This window comes from Phalacrocorax carbo, chromosome Z, assembly GCF_963921805.1.
Source record: "Phalacrocorax carbo chromosome Z, bPhaCar2.1, whole genome shotgun sequence".
NCBI lineage: Eukaryota > Metazoa > Chordata > Aves > Suliformes > Phalacrocoracidae > Phalacrocorax > Phalacrocorax carbo.
In genome coordinates, this window is record NC_087548.1 from 54,767,571 (window position 1) to 54,794,746 (window position 27,176).

The 27,176-nt window shown below is 40.5% G+C and overlaps 2 protein-coding genes across 5 annotated transcripts in view; one reads left to right on the forward strand and one right to left on the reverse strand.

Annotated features, from left to right (window-relative positions):
• Positions 1-27,176, forward strand: part of IDUA (alpha-L-iduronidase) — a 47,428-nt gene that overhangs the window by 7,261 nt on the left and 12,991 nt on the right. For 3 of the 4 annotated variants that reach the window (XR_010370732.1, XM_064439313.1, XM_064439312.1), the window contains exons 3-5: positions 25,133-25,215; positions 25,817-25,924; positions 26,623-26,718. Coding sequence is in view for 3 of the 4 variants with exons in the window: in XM_064439313.1 (XP_064295383.1) it covers positions 25,133-25,215; positions 25,817-25,924; positions 26,623-26,718 (287 nt within the window). In the remaining variant the exon portion in view is untranslated. Of the gene's footprint in view, positions 1-267; positions 426-25,132; positions 25,216-25,816; positions 25,925-26,622; positions 26,719-27,176 lie in introns of all 4 variants that reach the window. The other variant, XM_064439315.1, reaches the window with a different exon arrangement.
• Positions 402-12,998, reverse strand: SLC26A1 (solute carrier family 26 member 1). The gene is made up of 3 exons (XM_064439311.1): positions 12,828-12,998; positions 5,709-6,359; positions 402-3,401 (listed from the first exon to the last, which is right to left on the reverse strand). Exons 1-3 carry the CDS (start codon positions 12,915-12,917, stop codon positions 1,884-1,886), a joined length of 2,259 nt encoding a protein of 752 aa, XP_064295381.1. The 5' UTR covers positions 12,918-12,998; the 3' UTR covers positions 402-1,883.

Sequence of the window (27,176 nt, forward strand, 5' to 3'; positions counted from 1 at the left end):
TTGAAATTAGTGCATGAAAATGTCAGTGTTATATTACTTACCTAATATTGTCCTACTCTCAATCCCTGTGAAGACATTTATTATTTTGTCTTTTGGGAATGCACTGCTTTTCCTTTAAAAAAGTATTTGTTCTTGAGAGCCAGACAGGCTCTGGGGTACCTGGAGAACCTCAGTTTGAGTGTTCTTTCATTCAATGACCTGAAAAGTTGAAATAGGCAAGTCATATAATGTGTTGATCTGACTTTTTTTTTTTTTGAAATGGCACAGCAGAGAAATGGCTTCTGCATACATGGAACGTATTTCCAGAGTCTGCTAATTGTAAGAGGCACAGCTGTGATAGGATTTCCTTCCGTGCTTGGTGCTGTGTGTGAAACAGCCATGAACAAGGAGAGAAAGATAAGGCAGCTGTCCTACCTTTTGTGCAGGTAATTATAAGCTTGAGTATGAAAGATGATATTCTGCCAATTCCATGGGCCAGAACACTGAGTACTGAATGTGTTACAATCAAAATTTAAATCTGTGCTTATTTTTAAAGAACATGCATATATAACAACACAACTGTCTCTGTGGGTGTTGTCTGACGCAAAGCAGAATGAGCAGCAGTTAACGCAGATTATTACAGAAAGTAACCCAGGCCTGGAGAATATGGTTTAGTGGACCTCAAATCAAAGAATAATACAACAGGAGAAAAAAATACCCCAAAATGTCGGTAGTATGTACGAACAGTGGTGGAATTTTTCCAGCATATGGGGATATATAGCTCACAAAGCTGTGGTCCCTTTACTTGGCCTGGGTATGCTACTGTAAAGTTTCATTAGCATTGCATCAGAGAAGACCAGCCAGGCAGTTCTGACTGACCCATCACTCCCCCTCTAGGCAGATCACACATTTGCCTTCCCACCCTACCCTCTTTTCTCCTGTTTCTCTTTGCACCCAGGCAGACAGCTGTAGGAAGAATATGCTGTGCTGCTTCACAGTTCTGAGGTTTTATGTTTGATGGTCCTTATGTGTCCCTGAATTGGAATTGCATCTGCCCACCACGGGGTAGTAAAACTACCCATATATCTGTGTCACTGCCGGTTAAAGCCATTAATTTTTCTTAATCCTGTTTATCCTCTTACTAGTTACAAAATTATGCGTCGGAGTCATATTTCTTCCAGCATCATATCACAACCTTCAGTAACTAATTGCCACAGTTTGAAGCCAATAACACAGGTGACTCTAGCAGTAATTTTTGGAAATGATGGTTTTGAGAGGAACCTGTGATGGACCTGTTTCTTCTCCTGTGGCAGGTTGTGTCATTAAGGCTATGTAACCACGGTGGAGAGACATGCTACATTCTACAATATTTTATACATTTTATTTGTATGCAGACAGGGGAATATATGATTTGTATGCAAACCTAGAATGATGGAAGGAGCAGGGCTTGCAAGCCACAGTTTAAATCATTATGTGTCCAAGATGCTAGATTGATTGCATTTTCATGGTGATGGCTTAGCCCTGTTAACACAAACCAGCCATTAAGCCGCTGGCAGGGTCATCTGACACAGGACAGACCTTCCAGCACAAGGGTCTCGTGATGTATATGTTGGGTCACACATGATCATGGCACAAGGGGGAATTCAATCCCAAACTACCCTTTTGCATATCACCTGCATTTTAAAGTGAAGATGCAGGTAATAATCCAACCTGTTTTATCCTGGTCCTGGACTTCATCCCCAGTGGCTCTTCTATGTGGCATCTGACAAACAGCAGAGCTCTTCATGGGAGAATGACTTGTAGGTCCATTGCTGTACACAGCCAACAGTGCGTCTGATAATTTAATTATTGCAAACTGCCCCCCCTGCATGTCACTTCAGTGAATCATCAAGGAAGACACAGGATTAAACCGAGCAATCTGCTGGAAGCTTTTGGTCTTTTGCAAACTGCACAGCATTATGTATGCTGTAGAACAGCATTTCCTGCATATTTCCAAAATCTTTCCCAAAGTAACCTCCTCTTTTCAGAGAGTCTATCACTGAGGGATTGCAGCAAGCCAGGAGTACAGAAATGTTTAAGTCCTTGTAGTCTTTCAGGATTTCCTTTAGAGTATTAACTCCAGTGGTGTCCAAAAATGAGATGGAAGAGCAATCTACAACAAGGGCTTGGAAATCAATTTGCTTAGGAACTAGTTGCAGAGTGGTTTCTCTGATGCCCAGTCCATTAGTTGTGTGATCCCCCTTTTTCAGATGCTGCTTTTCCTTCTTCTCATATTTCTTCCTTCTAGCAGCTTCTAGGTTCGGATCTAAGTTAGTCAATCTGTACAGAGACTTTAGGAAGTAGTTTCTATTTGCATAGTAAAGTGGGGCCTCAAAACGGAATATTTTGACCCTTGGAACCAAAGAGAGATTTTCATATTCTAAGTCATCCTCATAAAAGCTGGTGTCTTGGATCTGACCAAGCAGGGCTGTCCGTGGCCGCTGTGTCCGAACAATGATGCATAACATGGAGAAAACAATGCCAACCAATAGCCCTATCTCTGTGCTGATTAAGGCAGAGGCAGACATGGTAACAACCCAAACAAGCGTGTCCACCTTATTCACATGGTACCGTGCTGGCACATCTCGGAACTTCCTCAGGGCTCCTCGGAGGCTGACAATGATGATACAAGCCAAAACACACTTCTGCAAGGAGTAGAAGAGAGGTGCCAAGAAAAGCAGCACCAGCAGAACCACCATTGCACTAATTACTCCAGAGACTTGAGTCTGGCAGCCTGTAGATGTTTTGACGAGTGTTTTTGCCAGAGCTGCACTGGTTGCAAAAGAGTGGAAGAAAGAAGGAATGATGTTGCAGAACCCCACAGCAAACATTTCCTGATTGGCTCGGATGGTGTAAGCATATTTCTTTGCACACATCTCAGAAAGGGATACAGTGAAGACAAAGCTGACTATGGCAAGAGGCAAAGCATCTACAGCGACTTGGAGCATTAAGTTGAAATGTGGTACCTTGGGGGGAATAAATCCTGTTGGAATAGCTCCAGAAACACTGGATGCATACACTTCATTTAACTTCCCGTAGTGTGACACCAGTGTTGCCACAACAATAACTACAAGCTCTGTAGGAAGAGGAAATTTCAGCTTATGCTTATACCGATCTCCCAGTTCCTTAGCAGTGACCAGCACCACGATACAAATGGCACTTGTGATGACATCACAAAGGTTAGCCTGAGAAATGTTCCGGAAAATATTAATCCAGGTAATAACAAGCATCCCATGCCCTTGACTACGTGGGATTTTTATCCCAATCAGATACTTCACTTGAGCTGTTAAAATTGTTAAGGAAGCACCAGTTGCAAAGCCATCTAGTACAGACTCAGATAGGTACATAGATACGAAACCCAGACGAAAGATTCCCATTAGAACCTGAGGAGACACAAAAAAAAAAAAAAAGATGAGCCTTAAATGGTGCTGCAAATGATTAAGTACAGATGGGAGAGAACTAGGTGGAGGCAGATAGCATTTGACTATTTGAATCTTAAAATAGGAACTATCCTTTGATATTTCCAGTCTGCTTTAAAACATATGATTCCTTTTACTGTGTGGGTTAGTACAAACCCAAGATGTGAATGAGGAGTTTGAGACAGGCCAATCAAATATTGGTCTGAAGTGACTCCACTGAAGTGGCTTGTCTGAATTTTACTTCCCATGCAAAAGAGCAGTGGATCGAAAACTGCTTCTGTTATACCAAAGCCCATTTTCTTTTTTTCTGTCTTAAAGTGAATAGAGTTAAAACTTAAGGCTATTGCTTTGTAAACAGAACTCGAATGACAGCAGCTAAGATCCCTACTATAGTGGCACTGTTATATTAAACAGCTTTTAATTTTAGCCCTCTGAACAGAAGGGAAAGTGGAGCACAGACAGTCTTTGTGGCATGCCTAAGATCAGAAGTCGCAGAAGAGCACATAAACTTTCCCAGATCCCAGGATACTGTCTTTAACTAGTTACTTCTCCTTCCATTGATGGCTTTGGAAAATATAGCTTCACAAGGGCATTTTGTTATTCATAAATGGGACCTGAAATTTCTTAGTTAAGAGGAAGATAGCTAGCGCTTTCTTTATATATATAATAAATGTATATATATGTACACACACACACACACATTAATAGGTAAGTATGTTCATTGTGCTTCCTTCTGTGTTCTCTTGATATCCTTGTGATGGGCAGCATATTGGTAAGTTTCAAAGAGTCCAGCACGGCCGTTGTGTAAAAAGTAGCTCAGTTGATCTGTTTCCCCTCTTTTCCTTTCTGTTTCTGAACTATCTTTGAACAGCAGTTTGGTAGAACATAGTACCCTCTAGCAAAACACCGAGCAGCGCATTCTGAACTATTCTACTTCTATTCCGAGCTGTATACTGAACTGTTCTGAGTAGAATTAACAGAATACGGGGATCTGTACTGGATCCAGTCCTGTTCAATATATTCATCAATGACCTGGATGAAGGGACAGAGTGCACCCTCAGCAAGTTCGCTGATGATACCAAGCTGGGAGGAGTGGCTGATACACCAGAAGGCTGTGCTGCGATTCAGGAAGACGTGGACAGGCTGGAGAGCTGGGCTGAGGGGAACCTGATGAAATTCAACAAGAGCAAGTGCAAGATCCTGCACCTGGGGAGGAACAACCCCATGCACCAGGACAGGCTGGGGGCTGACATGCTGGAAAGCAGCTCTGTTGAGAAGGATCTGGGAGTGCTGGTGGACAACAAGTTGACCATGAGCCAAGAAGGCCAACAGTAGCCTGGGATGCATTAAAGGAGTATGGCCAACAGGTCAAGGGAGGTTATCCTCCCCCTCTACTCTGCCCTAGTGAGGCCACATCTGGAGTACTGTGTCCAGTTCAGGGCTCCCCAGTTTAAGAACGACAGGGAACTACTGGAGAGAGTCTAGTGGAGACCTACAAAGATCGTCAGGGGACTGGAGCATCTTTCTGATGAGGAGAGGCTGAGAGACCTGGGTTTGTTTAGTTTGGAGAAGACTGAGGGGGGATCTTATCAATACTTATAAATATTTGAACGGTGGGTGTCAAGAGGATGTGAAAAGACTCTTTTCATTAGTGCCCAATGACAGGCCAAGGGGCAATGGGCACAACTTGGAATACGGGAAGTTCCGCTTAAATGTGAGAAAAAAATTATTTCCTGTGAGGGTGACAGAGCGGTGGAACAGGCTGCCCAGGGAGGTTGTGGAGTCTCCTTTCCTGGAGACATTCAAAACCCGCCTGGACGTGGTCCTGTGCCCCCTGCTGTAGCTGTGTAGGGGGGTTGGATGAGATGATCTCCAGAGGTCCCTTCCAACCCCTACCCTCTGTGATCCTGTGAACTATTTCTTCATTGTTCAAGTACACAGCTACCTGGGCATTTCCCTCATGGTAAGATCTGTATTGGATTCATGGTCCCCTGAAAGCAGCAAGGCCAAGAGGCAGTAGAGTATCACAGCAATGTTAATGGTCTTGCAGAATTCTTGTTTTACCTATACATGCCTCTAGCTAAGAAAACTGCCGACCTCATGCTTCCTCTGAGTTGCCTGCAGTTAGGCTTCCTGGAGAAAACAGTCCAAAGCCATTCAAGTGAACTGATGCTGTATCTCTCATTGAAACTGAGTCAAACCAAAGCTTAGGTCATGCAAAGAAGCTTTAGGAACTTCATACCTTGCCTCTGGATGTCAGCAACCACTTACCTGATACACTCCGGCCACAAATGTCAAGGCTGTAGCAACGCCAATAGCATAGCATTCTTTCCCACACTCAGCATTCATCCCTGCAATTGTAAGGTTGAAGGCAGTTGTGTTGGACTGACTGTCATTCTGCAGAGAGCCATCACCCAAGGCTGGTGGGGCATCATCATTCAAGTCAAACCCAGCCAAGAGAAGTTCTCGGTCCACAACTTGTCCTACCATTAAGCTTATCAAGCTGAAAATACCAACTGAGACATGACGGGATGTGCCCATTAAGAAATAGATGATGTTGGCAAAGAATGATGTGTAAAGACTATAAATGGGCTTCAGACCTGCCAGCAGTGAGTATGCAATTGCTTGAGGCACCAAAATGATCCCAATTACTAACCCAGACATAACATCCCCCCAAATGTACTCTTTACACTGGTACTTGGGAAGCCATCGTAAAACAGGAAGGAAGTCCATGACAAAGTTCTTGAGCTTCTTTGGGGTGCAGGAGCAGCTCTTCCTCAGCTTAGCTAGCATGATTTCTTTCCTATTAATCTTGACACGAGTCTTTCTTTCCATAAGAAAGCAGGAAGAGGTGCTGTTTTCCATCCTGGTCGCTTCAAGTGGTCTTTCCATCATCGTAGTGTTTACTTCATGTATGTGTTCCTGCAATATGAAGAAAATGGCTGTTAAGCTGCAGTTCATGAAGTTTTTCTTAGCACAAATGCTTAACACTAGAAGTTTGTCACCTGATTGTGCTTTTAAGGAGGCATTGTCCCAACCATAACACCACCACAGGGCTCCAGTGACACATAACACTATGAAATAAATCTGTAGGTTGAGCTCTTTCTTACAGACATTTAAGAGTACATTTGATTGAATCCAGTTCATTTTACTAAGGAAGAATGGAGTTAAATTGGTCATTTCTTTGTACAACATGTATTTCCATCAGCTCTTCCACATGCTCCACCACAGAGGTCTCTCTGATCAGAGGCAGCCCATGATGGTGTGAAATACATGTATACTAGTCAGGTAGGCTATAGTCTTTCTAATAGTGCATCTTGTAGTCACTGATGTGGAACTCGCATGTAGTATAGTGATCTGTCACTGCAGGTGTCCCAAATGCACAGGAGAAAAATTTTGCTAGTAGAATCTGTAAAGCACAGTTTTCTGGAGAGCAACAATTTAGTCTTATGCAAAAATTTGTACACAAACCATTGGTGGACTCTTAGAAGCTGCTACATAACACAAACCTGTTGAATTGTAGATTGTTTTGATGTGCAGCTTCCATTAATTAATAAACATCTCCTCACAAATATCACTTTGGCAACATATGGACCATGCACCATGATGGAATTTGTTACCATCTCAAAACAGTGCTACATGTTAGTATTTTCAGGTTTGAAACAATAGTTACCCTAGTTTTGTTCTTCAGCGAATAAGATACAAGAAATAATGGTGGGCAGCAGAACAAACACAGCTGTGTTTTCTATGGTTTTCATGCATGTCAGTTTTCTGATACATAAAGACTGGGAAAATTTGTATTCTCCAGACAGAGGTGCTTTTAGTGTCTCTTGCCTCTGTGAACACAACTGTTTTCACCAAATTCAATCTCTGCATTTTTTCTCAATTGTCGAATTAAGTTGACATTTAGTTTAATGCATTCATAAATCCTTTGGGGGTAGGTGGGGACATGACTGGGAGGCAAAGTAGTATAGCATGCAAGTGCCCTACCTTAAACAGTTTAAAAATAAAAATAGGAACAGAAGGGTGGAAAATGTCAAACAGACTATGCCAACTGGCGAATCTTGTGTTCTGATTTGCGGTGGAAAGAAAGAAGAGATTTCCAAGAGTGGATGCCTGTATATAAGTAGAAGATAAGGGAGATAAGGAATGGCTCATATTGACCTAGAAGAAGAGAGTATGTGCTCGTACAACAGTATGCAGAATCTCTAGGAAAGAAGAGCTTCTCAAGCCCAACTTCTCCCAGTGCCATAAACAGCCAAGATCAACAAAGCATTTTGATGCCAGGTGTGACATTGCAATATAATGTCAAAGTTGTCTTCACTTAAAAGTAAAAGCTGTTTCTTTCCTCTTTCAGTATCTAGAGACAGAAGCCATACCCATCAGTTTCCTAAAACTTCAAGTACACTCACTGGCACAGTATTCTGTTGATATATCTTAATTATTTTAACAGTTAATATTGAGTTTAGACTCTAGTGACAGAAGTCATTATTCTCTCTGTAAGTTTTTTTTTTGTAAAGAAGAGTATTAGAGTATTTTGATTTGTTAATCTTTGGTGACACCTAGTTAAAATGTAGAATTACAAGCTGGGGAAAAAAATGGGTGTATGGGTCCAACTGGAAGAATAACTGATAAGCAAATGAACAGCCTGTGAACTTTCTATTGTAGGACTTCAAATAGAGAGTGGCTATCCTGCTTGGAAATTTTTTTCAAGGTTTTAACAAATACCTTTTGCCAGGAAATTGGAAACAATGAGAAGATACGTATCTGTAGTTCGTACAAAAGTCCTAAACAAGTTCCCAGGTATTATTTTAAATGACACAGTGTGATTTCTAAGGCCATGCAAAGTTCAACCACAACTTGAAACAGGATGTTTAAGTGTTACAGGTATGTAATTCACAATTTGGTAGAAGGCAGAAAAGAAATTCATATTAGACATGTGTGGACTGATTGTCCAAGTTGAAAATGACCTGCATAGTAGTCTAAATAGGTTTTAGCTCCCTCTGTATAAGTTTCTTTATGTTTGTAAGTAAAGTTTATTTCCATCATAAGGGAAAACTAATTACAATTTAATGTAATTATTGAGAAAGATTGATGGCTTTTTTTTATCAGTAATGCCAAAATTATTTTAGACTCTAACGTACTGCATGGTTATGCTAGGCAAGATCCGCTAGGACAGGAAATTGGTTGGACCTAGTCTTTGTTAGAATGCAGAGGTGAGAGAAAAGATAAAAGAAGTTGCAACACCAAGAGAATTACTTAAGAGCATATGATTAAAGTTTACCAACACAGAATGCTAGCAACTGTAATAAACTCTTTTTTAAGATGCAAAAATACAACACTTCCTGTCTTACCTAAATTAGCTTGAAGAATGAGAGGCTTGTGCATGAGGACAGCAAGTTCTGTTCAAATGCCACCCACTTCTTACAGCCAAGTGAATTCAGACAGCCAAGAAATAAATACGGTGTCCTTGTTCTAAATACTTAAAAGCTAGTGGGCAGTTCCGTATCCAGCGACTGATTTTGATAGGCTACATAAAAAAGATTGCATCGGCTTCTGTACACTAGGCCAATATATTTAAGTGTACAGTTGCTGTCTGCCTCTCTCTATACTCACACAATTTAGTTGCAAGTAATTTGTATTTGCAAAAAACCCCTCCATTAAAATTCACACATATGCATTGTTTTTGCAGCTTCCTGAGGGATGATACATAGGATTATTGGAATATAATTTCTCTGGAAATCTGTTAAGAGATCTTATGTACAAATTATAATTTAGTAATATATCCCAGCTGCACTGCCTTACTGGATAATCGGAACAGTAGCTTTTTGTAAAAGCCAACAACAACAACAACAACAAAAAAGCTGACATGATGTGGCATATATCTTTTCAGAAGTTTTGAAGCATTTTAGACAAAGGTCAAAAAAACCTTCCTGGTGGAATAAATACATTCAAGCTAAAACACAGCCAGATGCTGATAGGAGATATTTTCTTCAGTTCTTTTTCCTCTTGAAAATAAGAGTTTCCTTTCTGTAAATAACAATTTATTCTGCTAAATGTATTTTCAGAATCCATGTCAAATGAACATGCTAGCTGTAAAACACTCAGCTCTGAAATGAGATGTTATTGGTTTCCAAAAACTGTTAATGTTTAATGTTTAGAGTTTAAATGTTACTTTTAGAACATAGTAAAGCCACATGAAATAATGGAGGGGATGTTGATGCCAGCAAAACACTTTTCAGCTGTGTAACCCAAGAATTCTCAGGCTGTGATGCCTGTAGCTCAGTAATAACTGAGCTGCCTCACCTGAAGAAAATGAGATTCTGCCATGGCTGGGTGCTATGCCACGCACATTTGTGCAGCTTAGCAGAGAGATGGGAGCTTCCAAAGCTCTTGCCATCTCCAAAGACAGGAGGCTGGAGAGCAGATCTATCTACCCTTGTGCACATGAGATGACTCCAGCCTTCTCGTTCTGGCACTGAGATACAATACCATCCTTCCATGCTGGTAGTATTCGAGGAATATTCAGAAGCCCTAGGGGTGTCAGTAAATAGATTCCTCTACTGGTTTTCTGAACTGGATCATTTTCAGCTCAGCCCATACTAAGTGGTTTATAAGAAAAGGGACAACCTCTATTTCAGGCTCCCCCTCACTCCCCAGAGCTTCACAGAACATAACGTTTACATTTTATTGATGTGAAGGCTTCCCGTCACTTGCTGAAAGAGCTTTCTTAGCAGGGATGCACAGGTGAAGCAGCGTATAGCATAGGACATGTCTATCCACTGCACTGGACTTTGGTATTGGAACATTCTCAACTGTTCAACACAAGTGAAAGTTACTTGTGTGCACATTCATATAGGTATGTATAATCCATATCATTACAACAAAAAGTGGACTTGGTTATTTTTAATTGTATTTTGGTGTTTGGGATCTTCACAGTTAAGTTTTTTCAGGTTGCCCATGACCATATGAGCAGAAGCGAAAAGCTTCATTTTTCTTTTTTTCCCCTGCTTAAGCAGAAACACTGTCTGAACGACTCATTCTTTCAGATTAAATGCAGTGACTCAGTTTATCTTGTGAAAAAGAGAAACAAAGCAAAGAATTACTCAAGCCAAACAAGCTGCTGACTTTCCAACTGGCCTTAGTCCCACCTTTCTGCCTGTCTTTTTACCGTGCCACTGACCTGACAAATTCTCTCTGCAGGGGAGGAAACATTCATCACAACATGTTCAGTGGCATTTCTTTGTGCAGATTCCTTGGCAAGGAGCTTCTGCTGGTACATGTATAACCATTCTGGATTGATGAGTTGTTCTTTGTAAAACAGCACAACCCAAAAAACTCTGATGCTTCCTTTTGTCTCCCCATCCTGATCGTCCACCAGAAAAGCTGAAGCTGTATCTCTAGAAAGCCCGAGAGGGGGTAGGCAGGGTGAGCCTTGAGCCTACCTTTCTATGCTAAGGAGATCTCTTAAATGCTGTATTTGGGACAGAAGTCAGACAGTGTACCACAACTATATACTAAAATCACTTTTGCTGAAATAGTGGTTGCAAGCGTAAGTTAGGATAGAGCCCTTTGTATGGTTTGAGCCAGGTGATGCTTGCAGTTTTCTCTATGTTTAAATGGTGAAAAATCAGCTAAAAACTAATGAGGGTAAAGCAGGTTTTGTATTTATCTTCTGAAGTTTCATTATATTTTTGTTGCATAAATCACAGAAAAACATGAGAGACATCAGCTTAACTAAGCATTTGATTTAAAACACTTGGAGTTAAACTGTTCATGTTACTCATCTTTCATATCAGCAACCTTTTCTGCCTGTAAGAAACCTCTCTTGTTCTCTAATGACTGTAACTACATTACTATTCTGGTTTTGAGTATTAACATGGTTTTGAAAAAAAATCCCTGGTTAGCCTCATTCATGGTGCATAGAGGCATGTTATGCTTGCAAACCGGACTTTTTTCAGAGGAAAGCACCCAGAAGCTCTGTCCCAGTGCATTCTGACCCTTTATGGTGGCATAAAAACCCTAGCCAGGAACTGGTTCTTTCTTCATGTGAAACTTGATGGGCTATTAGTTTTTTACTATATCTAGGCAAAATGTTGTGGCTTCAAAACATTTTCAGTTTGAGTTTCAATGTTAAGCTAATCCAAATGTGAATGAGGAAAAAATATTACAGTTCATTGGTCTCTACCAGGAAAGTCAACACATTAATCTAAGTCCTTTACAGATTAACACTGCTATATTAAGGAGTCAAGCAATCTTTTAGATTTGTGTATTTCTAATTAAAACCTCCAACCCAGAACTTCTACTTCCAGCTATAAATTGATCTAGGATTTCCAAGGCAAGTTAGGCTCTTTCTCAAGAATGCCTGCATTCACCAGCAGCTGAGATTCAATTCATATTTTCCCAAGGATTCTCAGTCCAGTGTCACAGTGAGTAAGATGACAGCCACTGTCATGCAACAATCCTGGAGGTGATGAGCAGGCTATAATAGAACTCACACAGTCAGCCAGCAGCTGTGGTTAAGGCTGGCCCATCAGATCACCTTTGGGAATGATCAGACCTTGGAAATAAATGATAAAATAGTTTCACTGGTTCTCTGGGGACTGGTTTTGTTCAGGGGTTCCAGAACGTGCTGGTCAAAATATTGGAATGCAGTTAAAGGCTGTTATTATTCTGGAGAGTCCTAGCACATGACCACTAAAAAGACATTTTCTCTGGGGTCAAAGAATATTCATAAAAATCAGACTTCTTGCTTTTGGAAAGGTACCTGATCCAAGTGAAAGTCTGTTTTTTAAAAAAATCTTTCAAGACAGCTTTCCAAGACCTTAGTCATGAGTCACAAAGCTAAACGCTAAGCTCTGTTTTCTGCTGTGTGGTTTTGCTGGACTTTGTTTAGTCACATTAAGCTGTTGTAGAGCAAAACAAATTGATAACACATTCTAATGTGTTTTGCTCTTGTCTTCCCTGGTATCTTGATTTTACTACATGCAATAAGGACAATATTTTGGAGAATTTTGGAAATTTTTCATATTTAATCACTAACAAAATGCTCAGTTTTAATAATAATTTAATAATTTGAGAACCAGATAAGCTTCATATAGGCAACTTTTCTTAGTTACAAACAAAAACTAGCCAAATGGCCAGTCTTGAACTCTAATGACCAGGGTTTGCAGGAAAGATTGCTTCCATACCAATTGCAGCTAACTGCATGTTTTATAAACCTTTGCACAGTATCTACAATATTTATGAAGAACAGAAGAGTGACAAGACTTAAAAAGCAACACCACTGTGAAAAATAATGGAAAAGAGGCGGTTTTGCACCTTTGAAAACAGGCAAAGAAGAAACAAAACCTGAGTTCAGAGGTGTAGGAGGGGAAGCATATCTCTTACCTGGATAGATTTTTGACAGGAATGTTCAGCTCTGTTTCTGCGCGTTGGAATGAATGAAAAGTCTTCAGTCAGGCATTGCTCTGTTTGCATAAAGGATAATTATTAGCTAAATATTCCTCAAGGGAAGAACGGGTAGTTACGGAATCTTGAGCTTGCTGCTTGGTAGTGTGTTGTCACTTGTACTGCTCTGAAACTTGGATATATATGCAGCACTCGCTGAGGATTTGAGTTTAAATAATGCATAAGATTATTAATTAACTAATGCTGATCCAAAAATTATGCTGAGTTCAGGCTAGCACATTTCTGACCTTTGAAGCTGTTTCTCGTCCGAGAATTGATCTGGTTTATGCGTCCTCATATAGCATTAGCTTTTGATTTTACATACTCGAACTGTAAGAACAGAACTGCAGTCTTGCCTGAGATCTGTGCACTTTGCAGGCTGGAATAAGTACTGTTCTGCTCAATGCATAGGATGGGACTGCTGGAGGTCAGAGTTCCATTCCTACACGTCAGGACATTCAGATCACAAGATCTCTCTTGCTTCTGTGTAAACCAAAGACTGTAAAATGTAGGCAGATCAGCAGGACAAAGACTGACTTTCTGTTCATTCTTTGTGAAGTATATAAATGACCAAGTCCCCTCTCTATTACCTTAGCTCTTTGGATAGGAGCAGACCTATCCAAATGACAAATAGTCATCCATCTCCTCCTCTCAGCAAAGGTGATAGGTAATGTTTAATGGATACTAAGCAGTGTAGATTAACAGATTGGGCACACGGCCAGGACTCACAGGAATTGCATTCAGTTGGCCTACAAGCTAAGGGATGAAGGGATGTGTATGTTTCTCAACCAAGGTAGAACATGAACAGAGGTGCAATAAGAATCTGAGAGTGGGAGGTGTGAGGCCTGAAAAACTGCCTGTGTTGCCAGATAGACAAAGATGGCTCCTCCTTCCCTGCCAGCAGGAGAGTTTGCAGGGGGGTTCAGTGCACAAGCATGTCTACAGGGGGCCAGGTTCCAGCACTGCCTTTTATCCCAGCGCAAAAAGTTGTTTGCTGCTCATTAAAAATAAAAAGGAAACATTAAAATTATGGAAATGAAAAGTCAAAACAGCATGAGGAAAGAACAGAAAGGGAAACACATCTCACCTGTGTGATGCTAAACTAGTCATGGATTCTTAAAACTACTGGCTGTTTCCAAGAACTCAAACTTGGTGACAGTAGTTGTGACATTCTAATCCCAAAAGCTTAAGAAGGTCATTTAAGTCTTAGTAAAATCCTCCTTCTTGACCCTTTTCTGTACAAAGTCTTGTCAAGCATTCCTGTCCCTTTGCCATTCCCAAGGTAGCTCTTAGAATAAAAGGGAAGCAGTAGTGCATTAATCTCCATAATGAAATTTGCACACTGGTGGCAGTGAGATAGTGTCTGTTTGGTCTTGTGCACCACAGAATAGAAGATGGCTTTATTGCTTCTGTTAATTTCTTTTCAGGCCTGAGGTGTTTCTTTCTTAAAGATAAAGTGACTTAAACTCAGTCTATCAAATTTGTCCTTTTACCCATTTTGCTACCTAATTCTTAGAACAAAGAGTCATCTTCTCTAATGACCTCTTAAAATGTGTATGTCTTCTGCTTTAGGACCAAAGTAAGCTTGCCTACTCTGTTATCCCTTACAACATGTTTCCAGTATTTGGAAACTGTAGCTTCAGGTATTTGCAATCCTGGAACTTGCAGAATAATTGGGTTTTGCCCCACACAACATTTTTTTGAAAGAGACCTCTCTGCATTTCTCTCCAAAAGCACTTTTCCCTATACCAGGCTCCTAAGACTATTAAAGGATGTTCAGGTTATCCCTTGACCCCTACGACATAGAATTGGTCTAACTTTGTTTTGCCTCAAGCTAGCCTTAAAATAACACTTCCTGAAATTTTAAAAGAAAGAAATTTCAAATTGTGATTTTTAGATATGTGAGCACTATCTAGGCACGGCACCATTCAAGTAAGGCTAAATATCTCTGGACAGGACAATTCCATGTGGGGAAAACCAGTGACAAAATGAAGCAGTCTCTTATTCTGTCTCTAGCAGTTGTGAAAATAATCTAGTTTTGATGAAACTACATTTTGTGATGAACAAGCTTTAGTCAATGTGCAGAAGTTCCGACAGCAGAAGGTTCATCAGTGCTTTAATTATGGAGATGCTAGTTTACACTCCTTAGCATGAAACCATTCATCAAGGCTTCAGTCCAAAATAATTTCTGAGTGCACAGCTCCTGGCCTCCTGGTTGAGTTCCACCGACACTAACAAAGCAGGACTAAGTTCTAAAAAGATTGTCTTTCCATGTCAAATGCTCAAGTGTGTATTTAAGAAACACTGGCCGAAATAACTGAAAGACATGCTACAATGGAACACCTATCTTTAAGAATAGAAACTACATTAAAAAAAGATGACCATTGACCAGTAATGGAGAGTTTACATATGATTTTCCTTTGTGTGACTTACTATTTATCCTTATGAACAGATGCCTAACATTAACCGGATTAAGAACTGCAAAAGGTTAAAAGCAAATCTGTCTGAGGGTGTTTATAAAGTAAATGCTGTAAAGAGATAAAACGTATTTGACTTTGTTGACACATTTACTTGAGGATTTCAGAAGATTTCAGAACAATTCATGGCACTACTACATACAATTCATATCTGTTAACTTAATTATAAACTTAAAAAATAATGCTAAATTAGTCATACAGGGTAGGTTAAAAGTATTTGTTTACTGGACTACAATCAATAACAAAATCTTCAAAAGTACATAGTACAAATGTAATAGCCTTGTTCTTCCTTCTGTGCAGGTGTTCATAAATTCTTCTGTGCAAGTTCATAAATTCAGTGAATTATAAAAAAGACTTAAGACTAATGTCTTCATTATTTAAAATGCCCTGAAACCTCAATTAGCCCTACAATTTACCTTTATACCATAGTGACCAGGTGATGTGCCTAAAAAGCACGCATTTGGTTGCTCTTAAATGGGAAAGATGGGAGCACTAAAAATAAACATCCACTGTTTTAAAAGCCCCTGTGTGCCACACCTAACATTCCTTCTCTCGCTATGGCAAGTGCCCAGTGCAGCTAAAAATGTTGTGTATATGGGAGGGGAAAGACAAGTTATTGATTAGCTTTTTTTTTTCTTTTAAAAATATCTTCTGTAGTCCCTGCTGCAGGAGAAATTCAGTTCTTCAAAGTTCAGTGCAAATATATGTATTCAAAACTGAGTAAGACCATCCTTTACTATGCATCCCTCCTTCTGTTTCCCACTACAAACACAGAACCAATTGATTAGCACTTACCGAAGGCACAGTGTCGCTGCAGTAGTTCCACAACAGATTTCTTATCAGCACACAGTAGCACAGTTCCTCAGGAGCACAGCTTTCTACAAGGGTAGATTAGAAATTCTGTTGTGATATGGGTTGGGTCTGTCCAATGGTATTACTCCAATGGTGTTTACAGTCAGATAACATAAATAAATAGTAGCACTGGAAAAAATCTTTGTCCTGTAAAGTGTAATCACAGGTAGAAGATAAGCTTAAAATCATTACATTACAGGTGCTGGTAATCTCTGCCTTCTTACTCACCCCTGCTATTTTGTTTTAATAGAGCCAGTTGCACTATGTGGAGATCAAACAGAAATGCAGTCCTGACTTAGCTTCAGGGGTTTTGTGTACTTACTTCAATTAGACAAAAAATATGTTAAGTGGGATTAGGATAGGCAGTGTGTGGACCTGTCCTTACCCACAGTGTTGAGCTGTCTGTGGTCATTAATGGACCTGTGTCTTTTGAAAAAGGATTTATATTAACGTACATCATGGAGGGGTCTTGGCTAATAAATCTTAAGTCTAGGAAGACTTTACATACCTTCAGCTTGTATTGAGTGTAAAATGTCTGATCTTGTCTGCCAAGTAAACAAAACTGTCTGTTGTTTCATCCCTAAACAGCCAGAACTGTGGAACCAAAGCCTGTTTATTGATTGGTTTAGGATGAACGTTACTACTGACATCTGTAAATCTGAGAGGGAAATTTACTGTAGGAAGGATAGTCTCTCAGGAATACTGAAGCTTCTTCACCCATTCCTTGCATTCATGTGTAATCTTAACTGGATATTCAAAACCCATTTCTGTGTGCAAAGGAAACAGAGGATTTCTTACTGCATTGTGAGGTGAATTTTCAGGTTTCATAAGCACAGCATATAACATACCTTTATACTGAAAAGGGAGGTATTTTTCATATTAGTGGAAGTTGTTTGGGATGGGGGAAGAAAGAAGTAAAAAGGGATATAAATGAACATAAAGACCATGTTTAGTGATGGCAGAGCTATCGCTGCCATATTTAATACATCGCTAACCTAAATTGTAATGCCAAAACCAGGTTCAGAATAGAATTATCAGCTCTCAGTTTGGAGAGGTGCGTAGGTTTGCATCTCACTGAAAACTGTCTATAAATGCAATTGGTTAGTTTTACCTCCTCAATTGTAAGAGGGTTTGATATATTTTACGTTCAAGAGCCAAAAGCTGACACTGAGATGCCATTTAAAGAGCTGCTCTTTCAGATTGGGTTACAGCGCTCATTTTTCAGTTCTAAAGTTTCAGAAACCCTTGTCATGAAAATTCTGCGAGATGAAAAGCAAGACAGTGGATGACATATTCATTGTGCCTTTTCACCATCATAAGCTATTAAACATCAGTAAATTAGGAAAATAACTCAGCATCATTTAGTGAAGACCTCTTCCATTTTTCATTTTGCAAATAAGTGATATATTCAAGTCAGACATAGACTTGCCTGTGGGCAGGCAAGGACTGGTATAGAAAGACACACCTGCCATGCAAATAGATCCAGCAGCAGCTGGACTTTGTTGACACCGTGTGCTATGTGTACCTTAGGCATTAGAGAAGTACATCATCTGAGAAGTCTAGCTGTAAATCTTCACACCTTCAGTATTTATGTTTTTCTTTTCTTAGGCTGTTTGTTAGTTGTCCCATTACATGCTCCTCAAAATGGATCTCACCAAGTGGAAACGGATTTTGAGAACCATAAGTTGGAAAAAGTTAAACATCTGATAAAAGTAGCACACTCTGCATTAATGTAAAATTTCAGGTCCAGTTACAGCATCTGAGTGGAACTATGAGCAACCTGAGTGCTTGCAAGATGTACAGAGCAGACTAAGTAGAGCATTGTTGAAGTCGGTTCTTTTTGCATATTTGGCAGCAGGGAGGGCAATCATTCCAGCTCCTTATTGTGATATTACACAACAGTAAATAATCTGTCCTGTGCTAGAGTTGGATTCACATACTTTTAGACTATATTTCCACATACAGCTAACAGGCAAAAGAATAGAAGGAGCATAAACAGAAAATGATGTGAAAATGAAGGAGTGACACTAACAGTACTGTGAAATGAAACCAGTAAGTGAAATATGTACCATGGAGACTCATTACTGAAGGTGTAGTATTAGGCTGGGTGCTTGAATTAGAATGCTGGATGCATACAGAGAACAGTTCTGCTGCTGCTTGGGAAGAAAAGCTCAGTGACAGCTTTCCCAGGCAGTGCCAAAAGGAGTTATGTCCTTGAAGCAAGCTAGTTTTAGCACTTGGTCATCATTCCTCTTCCTTGTGCATCTGAAAAGTAACCCTTTAATCTTCATTATGGATTTAGTCTGCCTATCCCTTTTCCAAAACTTTACTTACAGATTTTATTATTTGGAGTTCCGTAATCAAGAGCAGCATAAAACCACAACGAATATTTTACTTGTAGCCGTGTCTCATGCAGGAGGAAATTACTCCCATACATCAAACTCAATCAGAAAGAAAGGTGTCCTCTAGCAGCCCAGCTTACATATAGTGGCTGAGCCTACCTTTCCGTCACTGACTGAGCCTTTAAATTGGTAGTGAAGAATCAGACAAAAAGCGTTTCCTGCTACTGGATTCACCTTATCATTATTTGATTACTTCCCTTCATAAATAAATGTAGACACAACTGATCTCAACAAGGGATCACAACAAGATCTCACAACAGTCTAAATTATCCATGCCTAGATGATCTGATTGAAGATGTTTGCATGTCTGAAGAGACCAGATACAAAAATACCTTATGCCTTTGCCTAAATTGCTATGCTTTCATAGCCTGTTTCCCTTTTTACATCTTGAATTTGTTTTAAAAGGGGAGGAAGTGGGGGGTAAAGAGACACAACAGTCGAACAATATTTTCCTAGCAAGCTAACTCACCTCGGCACAGGAAGCTGTTGATGCTTTGTCTGCCTCTCTCTCTCTTCCCCCCACACACAGCACGCTCATTGCTGAAAGAAGGACTGAGGCTGTGCTCACAAAAGCAGGCTGAGTAAGAAATAGAAAATCATAGGCCGTGGTTTGCATCAGCTTGAAAGCGTTCATTGTTTGCTTGCACTTCTGTGCGTGTAAGTTTTAGCCAGATCACAACAAGAATTTTCTGAGTTGCTTTGCAAGGTAAAGGTCAAATAAAGCCAATTTCAAAGCGGAAAGAAGCTAATTATGATGCTGTATAAATCAAAGACAATTCTATTTTTATGTATTTTTAAAAAGATTCAGCTCAATGCACAGCCTCCTGGCTGGCTTATAGAAGAGACAGTGATGTCCAATAAATAACAGATACTGTATTTTGCATTTTTGAAGCCAGTTTCTTCCTAAACCACAAAGATTTGTCTTTTTTGCGCATGTATCATGCTGGTTGGTTGTGTGGATGGATTAACTGTGACAAGCTGTGACATCAGCAAAGGCTGGATGCTGCCTGGCTCTGTCGTTTTGTAATGCATCCTCCCATTATTGCTGGGCTGACTCATTCACACTGTAGGGTGAGTGAATTATGCATATTCTGAGCCCAGCACGGACTGGAGTCTTCGGCATTGTGCCTCTGCAGAAGCTGTGTCATAATTATAAAGCAAGCAGATTTTCAGTCCCCACTTACACAAATGATATAGCTGAGAATCAAAAGCAGACGATTATTCATGCTAATAAATAAACCCGGAAGCAATAAAATATGCCAGCTCTTAGTGTGGGTGTAGCAGCCTTTGGCCTTGCAACTTTGAAAAAGCCTCTGAATGAGGTTTTTGGTCTGCAGATCATGTGTGAAAAGCACAGGCTGTGTTTTGCCTGAGGATTGTCAGGGAGAAAGAATCAGTGTTCATGAACCTGCAAAAGGTCAAGTGATCGTGGGTATTTTGGGATATGGCAATTTCATGGAAGAGAGACGATTTACTGTACCTGTAATGACCATACATGTAATGATCTCCATTTGCAAGAGCAAGTGGAGCAAGAACATGGTAGAATTAGCTCTGGTGTGAATGAGTACTCTATTGTCATCTCGCACCGAATTCAGAAGGGGGAAATGTTGTTTATTAATAACGCAGGAGCCGGCTGATTTCGTAGTTATTCATTAATGATCTTGTGCTTAAACCTGAAATACCAATCTAGTAGGGTTTTTTTTGGTTGACATTGAGGAAACCTGCAGCAATAACTGTTGCAAAGGCAGCCTCTGGAAAGATGAATGCTAATGAAGGCCATTCTGCCCTTCATATAATCTGAGGTGTCATTTCCAGAGTGCTTACAGTCCCTTAGGACCTGCTTTTAAGGTCTGGAGTATTTTAAAATACTCAGCAGGACAGGAAGCTTATGTAGACGATGGTTTTCGAGCAAACAAGGTCTTCATAACAGCCTGAACTTTAAACTGGCTTCATTTCCTCATAGCTGCAAAAGTAAGTAAAAAACAAGGAGGTAGGATCCTTTTTTGTTGCAAGAGGGACTTGGAGGGCAGCAAGTTGCAGTCTTGGAAAAGATAAACTTGCTGACATTTGCTATCCAGAGCTTTTGACCTTCATCTTGAAGATGCTGTGCTCACAACTTACATGCTTCAATGTTACCTCAACAGCCTGCTTTCCTGGCTAAAGAAATTAAACAGTTACTTCTGAAGACAGTTGCTTCTGGAGGACCTAGTAGCAGCAAGAGTTTGAACTGGCATAGCTTATCAGTGTTTGTTCCTACATCTTTCAAGGGAACATCTTGGCTTGGACGCTGAGCTGCTCTGCAGATTAGACAGGCACTTGTATCTGTTCTAGAGTTTTATGATCCCTAAAATGGCATCACAGACTCTGGAAAGGTGGTAGGCAATTCCTTGGGACACTATCTAAGGATGCTCCTGATAGTAGTCACCTACTGGAACAACTGTTTACTCTTGATTTACTCGAGAGGGGGAATTTTAATTATCATGCATATTTACACTCATCAGAACTACTGTGACTGTGTTACCATTGGTCCACAATCTGGCACCATGGCCAAGGGATTTTATGTTTGCAGGAAACTGATTACCAGGCTGGACAAAGACGGTCTGGCACACAGCTAAGCATCTCTATCGAATGTATAGCAGTATGTAATATGATCGTTATCTCACCAGACACCATAGCAGGCTGGTATCTTAAACCACACTTTCGCTTCTCTCTAAGGCTGTAACACAGGAAGCCTCCTGTGGAGCAGGGTCTTTTTAGGTGGCTCCTTCATGGAGTGCACCTTTGAAGTCTGAGGGCAACCAATACCCTGCTGAAAAGTTTTGTTTAGTGTTAAAATGTCGTTTGCATCTCTCCCTAGGCCAGACAATGTTCTCTTCAGTAGAAAAGCTCTGTTACCTTTGAGTCCCTAAACGGGTTGTAACCTTCTGACAGGGGTCAGCCACAAGGCTTCCTATCCCAGGAATTTTTTTTGTACATTACAATAAAGTTTGAAAAAGTTAGCTTGATGTGTTATCAGACATTCAATACTTGACTGAAGATTACCTGGAATGGAAACACTCCCTGCCTGTGTTTTTCTTGCTCTCCTCTCTGTAGATAAGATACTTGGTCCAATGTCTGTGTGCACTTGCTTTCCAGGGTGTGCAACTATATCCCTGGACAGGATCAACCCAGGACAGAAGAAAAGCAGCAGATTCTGGGCACAGGGTGAAAGCTGTAGCTGTACGCTAAGGAGCAGTATCCACAGCTGTGCTAACTGGAGTAGATCTGACTGTGATGCAGGGTGTTGACAGCCAAAGCTAGCTTACCCCTGCCCTCCCAAGAGGCTAAGTTTGTGAATGGGAGTAGGCTGAAAGTGGCATGGATAAGAAGCACAACATGATTGTCTTACAATGCTTTGGGAAGCTATCCTGTAGCTGCCTATGCACCTGAAAATAATTTCCTACCGTACTGGAAAAACCTTACTCCAGTAAATTGGGGCAGTGGAAAGCTGTTAACATGGGCCTGTAACCTTTGACTCAACAAAGGATGGCCCACAAAGCAAGCCTTTTCAAGGAAGAGAGCAACAAGATTTTGTGACAGCCAGCAGATTCCTGTCAGTACTCATGGCTGCTCTTCAACGTTCACTGCACGGCTGTTGCTCTCAACAGGCAGCACATACAAATGGGTATCAAACAGACCATGACAAAGACTGGAAAGACATCTCACCAGCAGGCAGCAGTCTCTGGACTATAGCAGCCTCAGGCCTGGGGCTTATAAGGGCATTGGTGCCAGGACGTTTGTAAATAACACGAGCTTGTGAAGTTCCTGCTGTGCATCATGTGCGGCAGTCAGCATAGCTTCCAGACACCACATGGCATGCAACCATGCAACCCAAAATGTAGTGTACCTGTATAGGTTATAAAAAATCACCAATTTTACATCAGAAAAGTAGTATGGCTAGGGATAAGATCAAGATCTGAGAAAACGGCAATCCTATCAGTCAAGTAATTATTAATGGGACCATGCTCCCTAATCCAGTTGCAAGCAAGGAAAGATTCTCAGAAAATGACAGATCAGCCAGAGGACATAAGTCCCTCTACACACATAATGCAGGACCTCATGTACCGTCACTTCAGTCATGGCTAGCAATGGCATTCTGTTTTAAATGCTACTTAATTGATACAGAAGAAAAAATGTAGATGTGCTGGGATCTTAAGTGTACATGCATCAGACAGAAGGCCTTATTTACCCCGTAAGTTTTCACATAGTACTGTGTAGACCTTAGACTGGAGTCAGGAAGACACTATTTACTGTTATCTAAATGACATTATAAAGTGTTTACAAGACAGTAGAGTTAATCATTCTTATGCTCACTGACTGTAAGTGTGCATGTAAGCAAATATTTCAGTAGAACACAGGGTACAACTGGAAATAGTTAATGCATCTGAGGGAGCAGAGCTACCTTTTGCAGCAAAATATTTGTCTTTGAACTTTGGAATAGTACTGTCAGACTTTTTTTTAACCTCTGTCTAAGCTAAAACCATCCCCCCCAGTTCCAAATTGCCATCATCTAGTTCAACAGTAACTTCTAAAATGCTCTTATGGATACCAAAGTAAATAAGTATCTTTCTGCTATTTGGTTCTTTCACAGCTGCACCACTTGGCTCTGGCAGGAACTGCAAGCCCATCAGTGGCTGCAGACATGACAATTTCTGTCATGGTGGTAGGACATACTTTGAAAAAGAAAAGCCAGCTTCAGGTCTTCGGTAAAAGAGTGTGACCATACCGGGGCTAAGACTCTGTGCTTGGTTACATCACAGGTGGAGCTGGTACAGTGGATATGGCTTGCATTACATTTCTTTTCCCTGACCTGTTTTCCTCTTCTAGATCATAGTCAGAGATGCTGATGCCAATTTGTCCTCTTCAGGTGGCACAGTTCCTTTCTTTATTCACTAAGCAATTCTGTCAGCTCTTCATCGTTCTCTGAGAACTTTGGGATTGCTATTACAGGTTCTTCACTGAAACCTTCCCTTGGCAAGAAAGCACAGAGGAAGCACCTCAGCCTAAGAGGCTCAGAAACACATGGGAAGGCACAGAAAGAAACAGGTTGTGAATCTCAGCACAGAGCCTAGCACTGATTTAAGAGATCAGCTGACTGTCCCATTCTCACTTTTTATCTGGTGTGCCTAGCATGTCTTACTAGCATTGATCACTTACAGGAATGCTCCATCATACCTTGGACATTGCACCTGCAGTTCACTTGTACGGCATTCCACCCAGGCAGAGGCAAGGTGCCTAGGAAAGAGTGGGCAAGACAGCTGAGGCAAAGCTCAGGCTGCACTGTACCAGAGCAATCAGGTGTAGTTTTCTGGCAAGGCTGGAGAAATCAGGTTTGAGAGATGCTGGCAAGACCTTTATCAGCTCTCCTATATGACCAGGGCTGAACTGACCTTAAGGGTGCTTACAAAGCCTTTTGCTCAGGGCATACTGAGGTCAGAATTTGGCACCAGGCCAAGGCTGTGCCTTGGGCCAGGTGTCAGTAGGTCACGCTGCCAGAATATTGTCAACAGACATTCATTTTTAATTCCTGTATGACACTTCATACTGGAAAAACTTCTCCTGCCCTGTCAGATTTCAGTTAAATCAAGCCACATGTTCAGAAGTTATGGGAAACCATACACTGATCCACATATAAGTTATATTTGTTTTCACTGGATACCGGACAAGAAAAGCATTTTGGGAATTTAAAGCATATCTCCAAATTTATCATAGATAAGTTGCACATACCAGTTTTCATTCCCTGGGTAAAAGAACTCCGCGTCCAGATTTTACTACCTGTGCTCTGGCAAGATTCACTGACAAATAGGGATGCATCATGGAACTACTCCTAAATCTTTGAACATATGTGTTCAAAGCTCAGTAGAAGGATTGCAGCCTGAGATCCTGGGAGTTCAGGAGAAGTAGTAAGCAATGATAACAACAGAGTAAAAATTACAGACATTGTGTGCATAAATTCAGCATTCTTTGAAAGGTACAAAGTTATTTCTCATCTGGACCTAAACCCATAAGAAGTGCTACTAAGAAAGCTATATTATATATTGCAAATTAAGAGAACATTAAGAAAGACTGCATATGAGACAAGGTGGAAACCAGCTGGCCTAGCAGTAGGTAATCAAATGGAAACCGAAGAAAACAGCTTAGCCAAAAAAGGTCTAGGTAAATTTCACTTCAGCAAAGGGTTAGAAATCTTAATATTCTGTTAAAAAGTAAAAATTCAGCAAGCAAGCTCATTATATTGCTTTGCTTGCTGCTGCTGAAATAGGAAGAGGGCATGAATTGGACAGGAAACATGACTTGCTTATGGTGAACACCTGTTACTTTAGAGGAAGGAAGTTTGTGTGCAGTTCCAAGAACCCAAGTTACATGTAAATTTTGAGAGCCAAAAGAGGGCAGCCATTTGACCCATTATCTGCAACCAAGTGCCACCTTTGGTATAATATTTACATTTGTACTTTTTATTACCTGTATTCTTCAGCGTGATGAATGGGAAACTTCACTACAATTTTACTGCCTTGGATAACCTTATGGATCGTCTGTGGGAAAATAAGTTAATTCCAGGTAAGGGCAGCTCCCTGCCTCCACAACTTGCTGCATCTGTTTGCCCATATTTTGCAGTCATCAGAAGGTTGTTAGAGAGGTTTGCCAAAGTTGATTTTGGTAAAAATTCAATTTTTTCCTAATTGCCTTTACCTCATGTAAACAGTGTGAGCAAAACACTGTTATGGCAATTAAGAAAATCACAAATAGTTTTACATTGCTTTCAACAGCAGTTTGAGATGTATGAATTGGGAAATGAGGTCTCTTGAAGAAGAGAAAGCTTACTACCCGTTAACATGTACCTAAAAGCGTCAGAGAAGCAGATATTCAAGGCACAGCTTCCCTTGAATTTCTGCAAAAATCCACTGTTTGAAGTTTCCTCTGAGCCTTTAGTTTATGATGTTAAGTGTTAGTATTGATTACTATAATTGACGAGGAACAAGCATGAGCAACCTCAAATCTGAAATATTCCTGGTGGGGACATGTAGTAACAGGAAAGAAAGCCCATTTAATGGTGCCTCTTCATTAACAAGTTTGTTTCAGGTAACGCAATAACCCCTTCATTAATCAAGGGACATAGCATTCACAAAAAAAGCAGACTGATCTTTTGTGTCATTTTTAGGATTTGAACTGATGGGGAATCCGTCAGGCTATTTTTCTGATTTTGAAGATAAAGAACAGGTAGTAAGATGGAGAAACTTAATTACACTTCTGGCCAGCAGATACATAGGTAAGTTGCAAAAAAAAAAAAACACAACAAAAACACCAAAAAGGAAGAAAAAAAAAAAGAAGAAAAAAGCCCTGATATTTATCCTGTTCTAATCCCTTCTAACTACCTGAAAAAATTTCTGTGCATTGTGATCAATTGCAAGACCCTGGATTTCAGCTCAGAACAGGAAAAATCCCATGCCAGAACAGACAATGGGATAATAGCCCCATTTTTTGCTGATCCGTGACCAACATTCTGAGTGAGTAGTGTGTCCTGCATAGCACATTTGGCATGCCTCTGAGGACTGACTTTTAACTTTGTTATGTTGTTGTGGTTGTAAATCACCAGCTTGCAATAAGACATGATAACCTGATTACTTCCCACATGCGAGCTTCAAATATCTCTAATGAGACAGAAGCCTCAACCTGAATTAAGGCTGGGTGAGTTTCCTAACCACAAGGCTGTAATTCACATCACCTCCCTCTCACCTTTCATATTTTTCAAATATTGCTGCATTTAATAAAAAATGAGAGATAATTTTGAAACTACCAAAATCACATTTCCCTTATTATTAAATACAGGTAATATTTATATCCTGTTCTAGCTTTGGGTGCTGAACCTTACCTGCAGCCCTAATTGATAGGATTGTCTGGATCAGTGACTAATTGATAGGATTGTCTGAGTATGCAGCTCACTAGTAAATGAGGCCTCTCCTACAGATAGGTATGGATTGGAGCATGTTGCTAAATGGAATTTTGAAACGTGGAATGAACCAGACCACCACGACTTTGACAATGTGTCTATGTCGGTGAAAGGTAAGCATGTTTTGGAGTACTAGTAAGCGCTCCAAGTGAGACAGGTGTGTGGGGTGGGTGGAGGGGTGACAGTGAGAAAGGAGAGATGCTGGCGAAGAAATAAGGTAGATGGGAGGGATAAGGAACGTGAAAAGTATACCTAGTCAATTTTGCTAAGGTCATGTTATTGACTACGCTTTGTTCCCTGCTTAGACATCAGTATAAGTACAAGGATAGTAGAACAGGGAAGACAGAACAGGATTTAACACTAAGAAGACACAGTTCATTGTTTGGATATAAAGTAAGTTTATTGGGGGCAAGGGGCTGAAGGGTGGAGCAAGAGGAAAACTGTTCATTGACAGATGCATGCTTTGGCAACCTGTCCTCACAAGACCTCTGGAAGAACCTTGTGAATGCAGCTGAAGTTTGTCAACTTGATGTTGTCAGTGCATAGGAAAAAGAGCCCCAGTTCGTGAGGT

What these genes read in the sequence shown, in the direction of transcription:
- SLC26A1 (XM_064439311.1), bottom strand. Translation starts at nt 12,917, where the DNA reads ATGCAAACAGAGCAATGCCTGACTGAAGACTTTTCATTCATTCCAACG. An exon ending in CCTGTCAAAAATCTATCCAG is followed by an intron (nt 6,360 to 12,827) that starts GTAAGAGATATG and finishes TTCATATTGCAG; the next exon opens with GAACACATACATGAAGTAAA. An exon ending in TTGTGGCCGGAGTGTATCAG is followed by an intron (nt 3,402 to 5,708) that starts GTAAGTGGTTGC and finishes GTGTCTCCTCAG; the next exon opens with GTTCTAATGGGAATCTTTCG.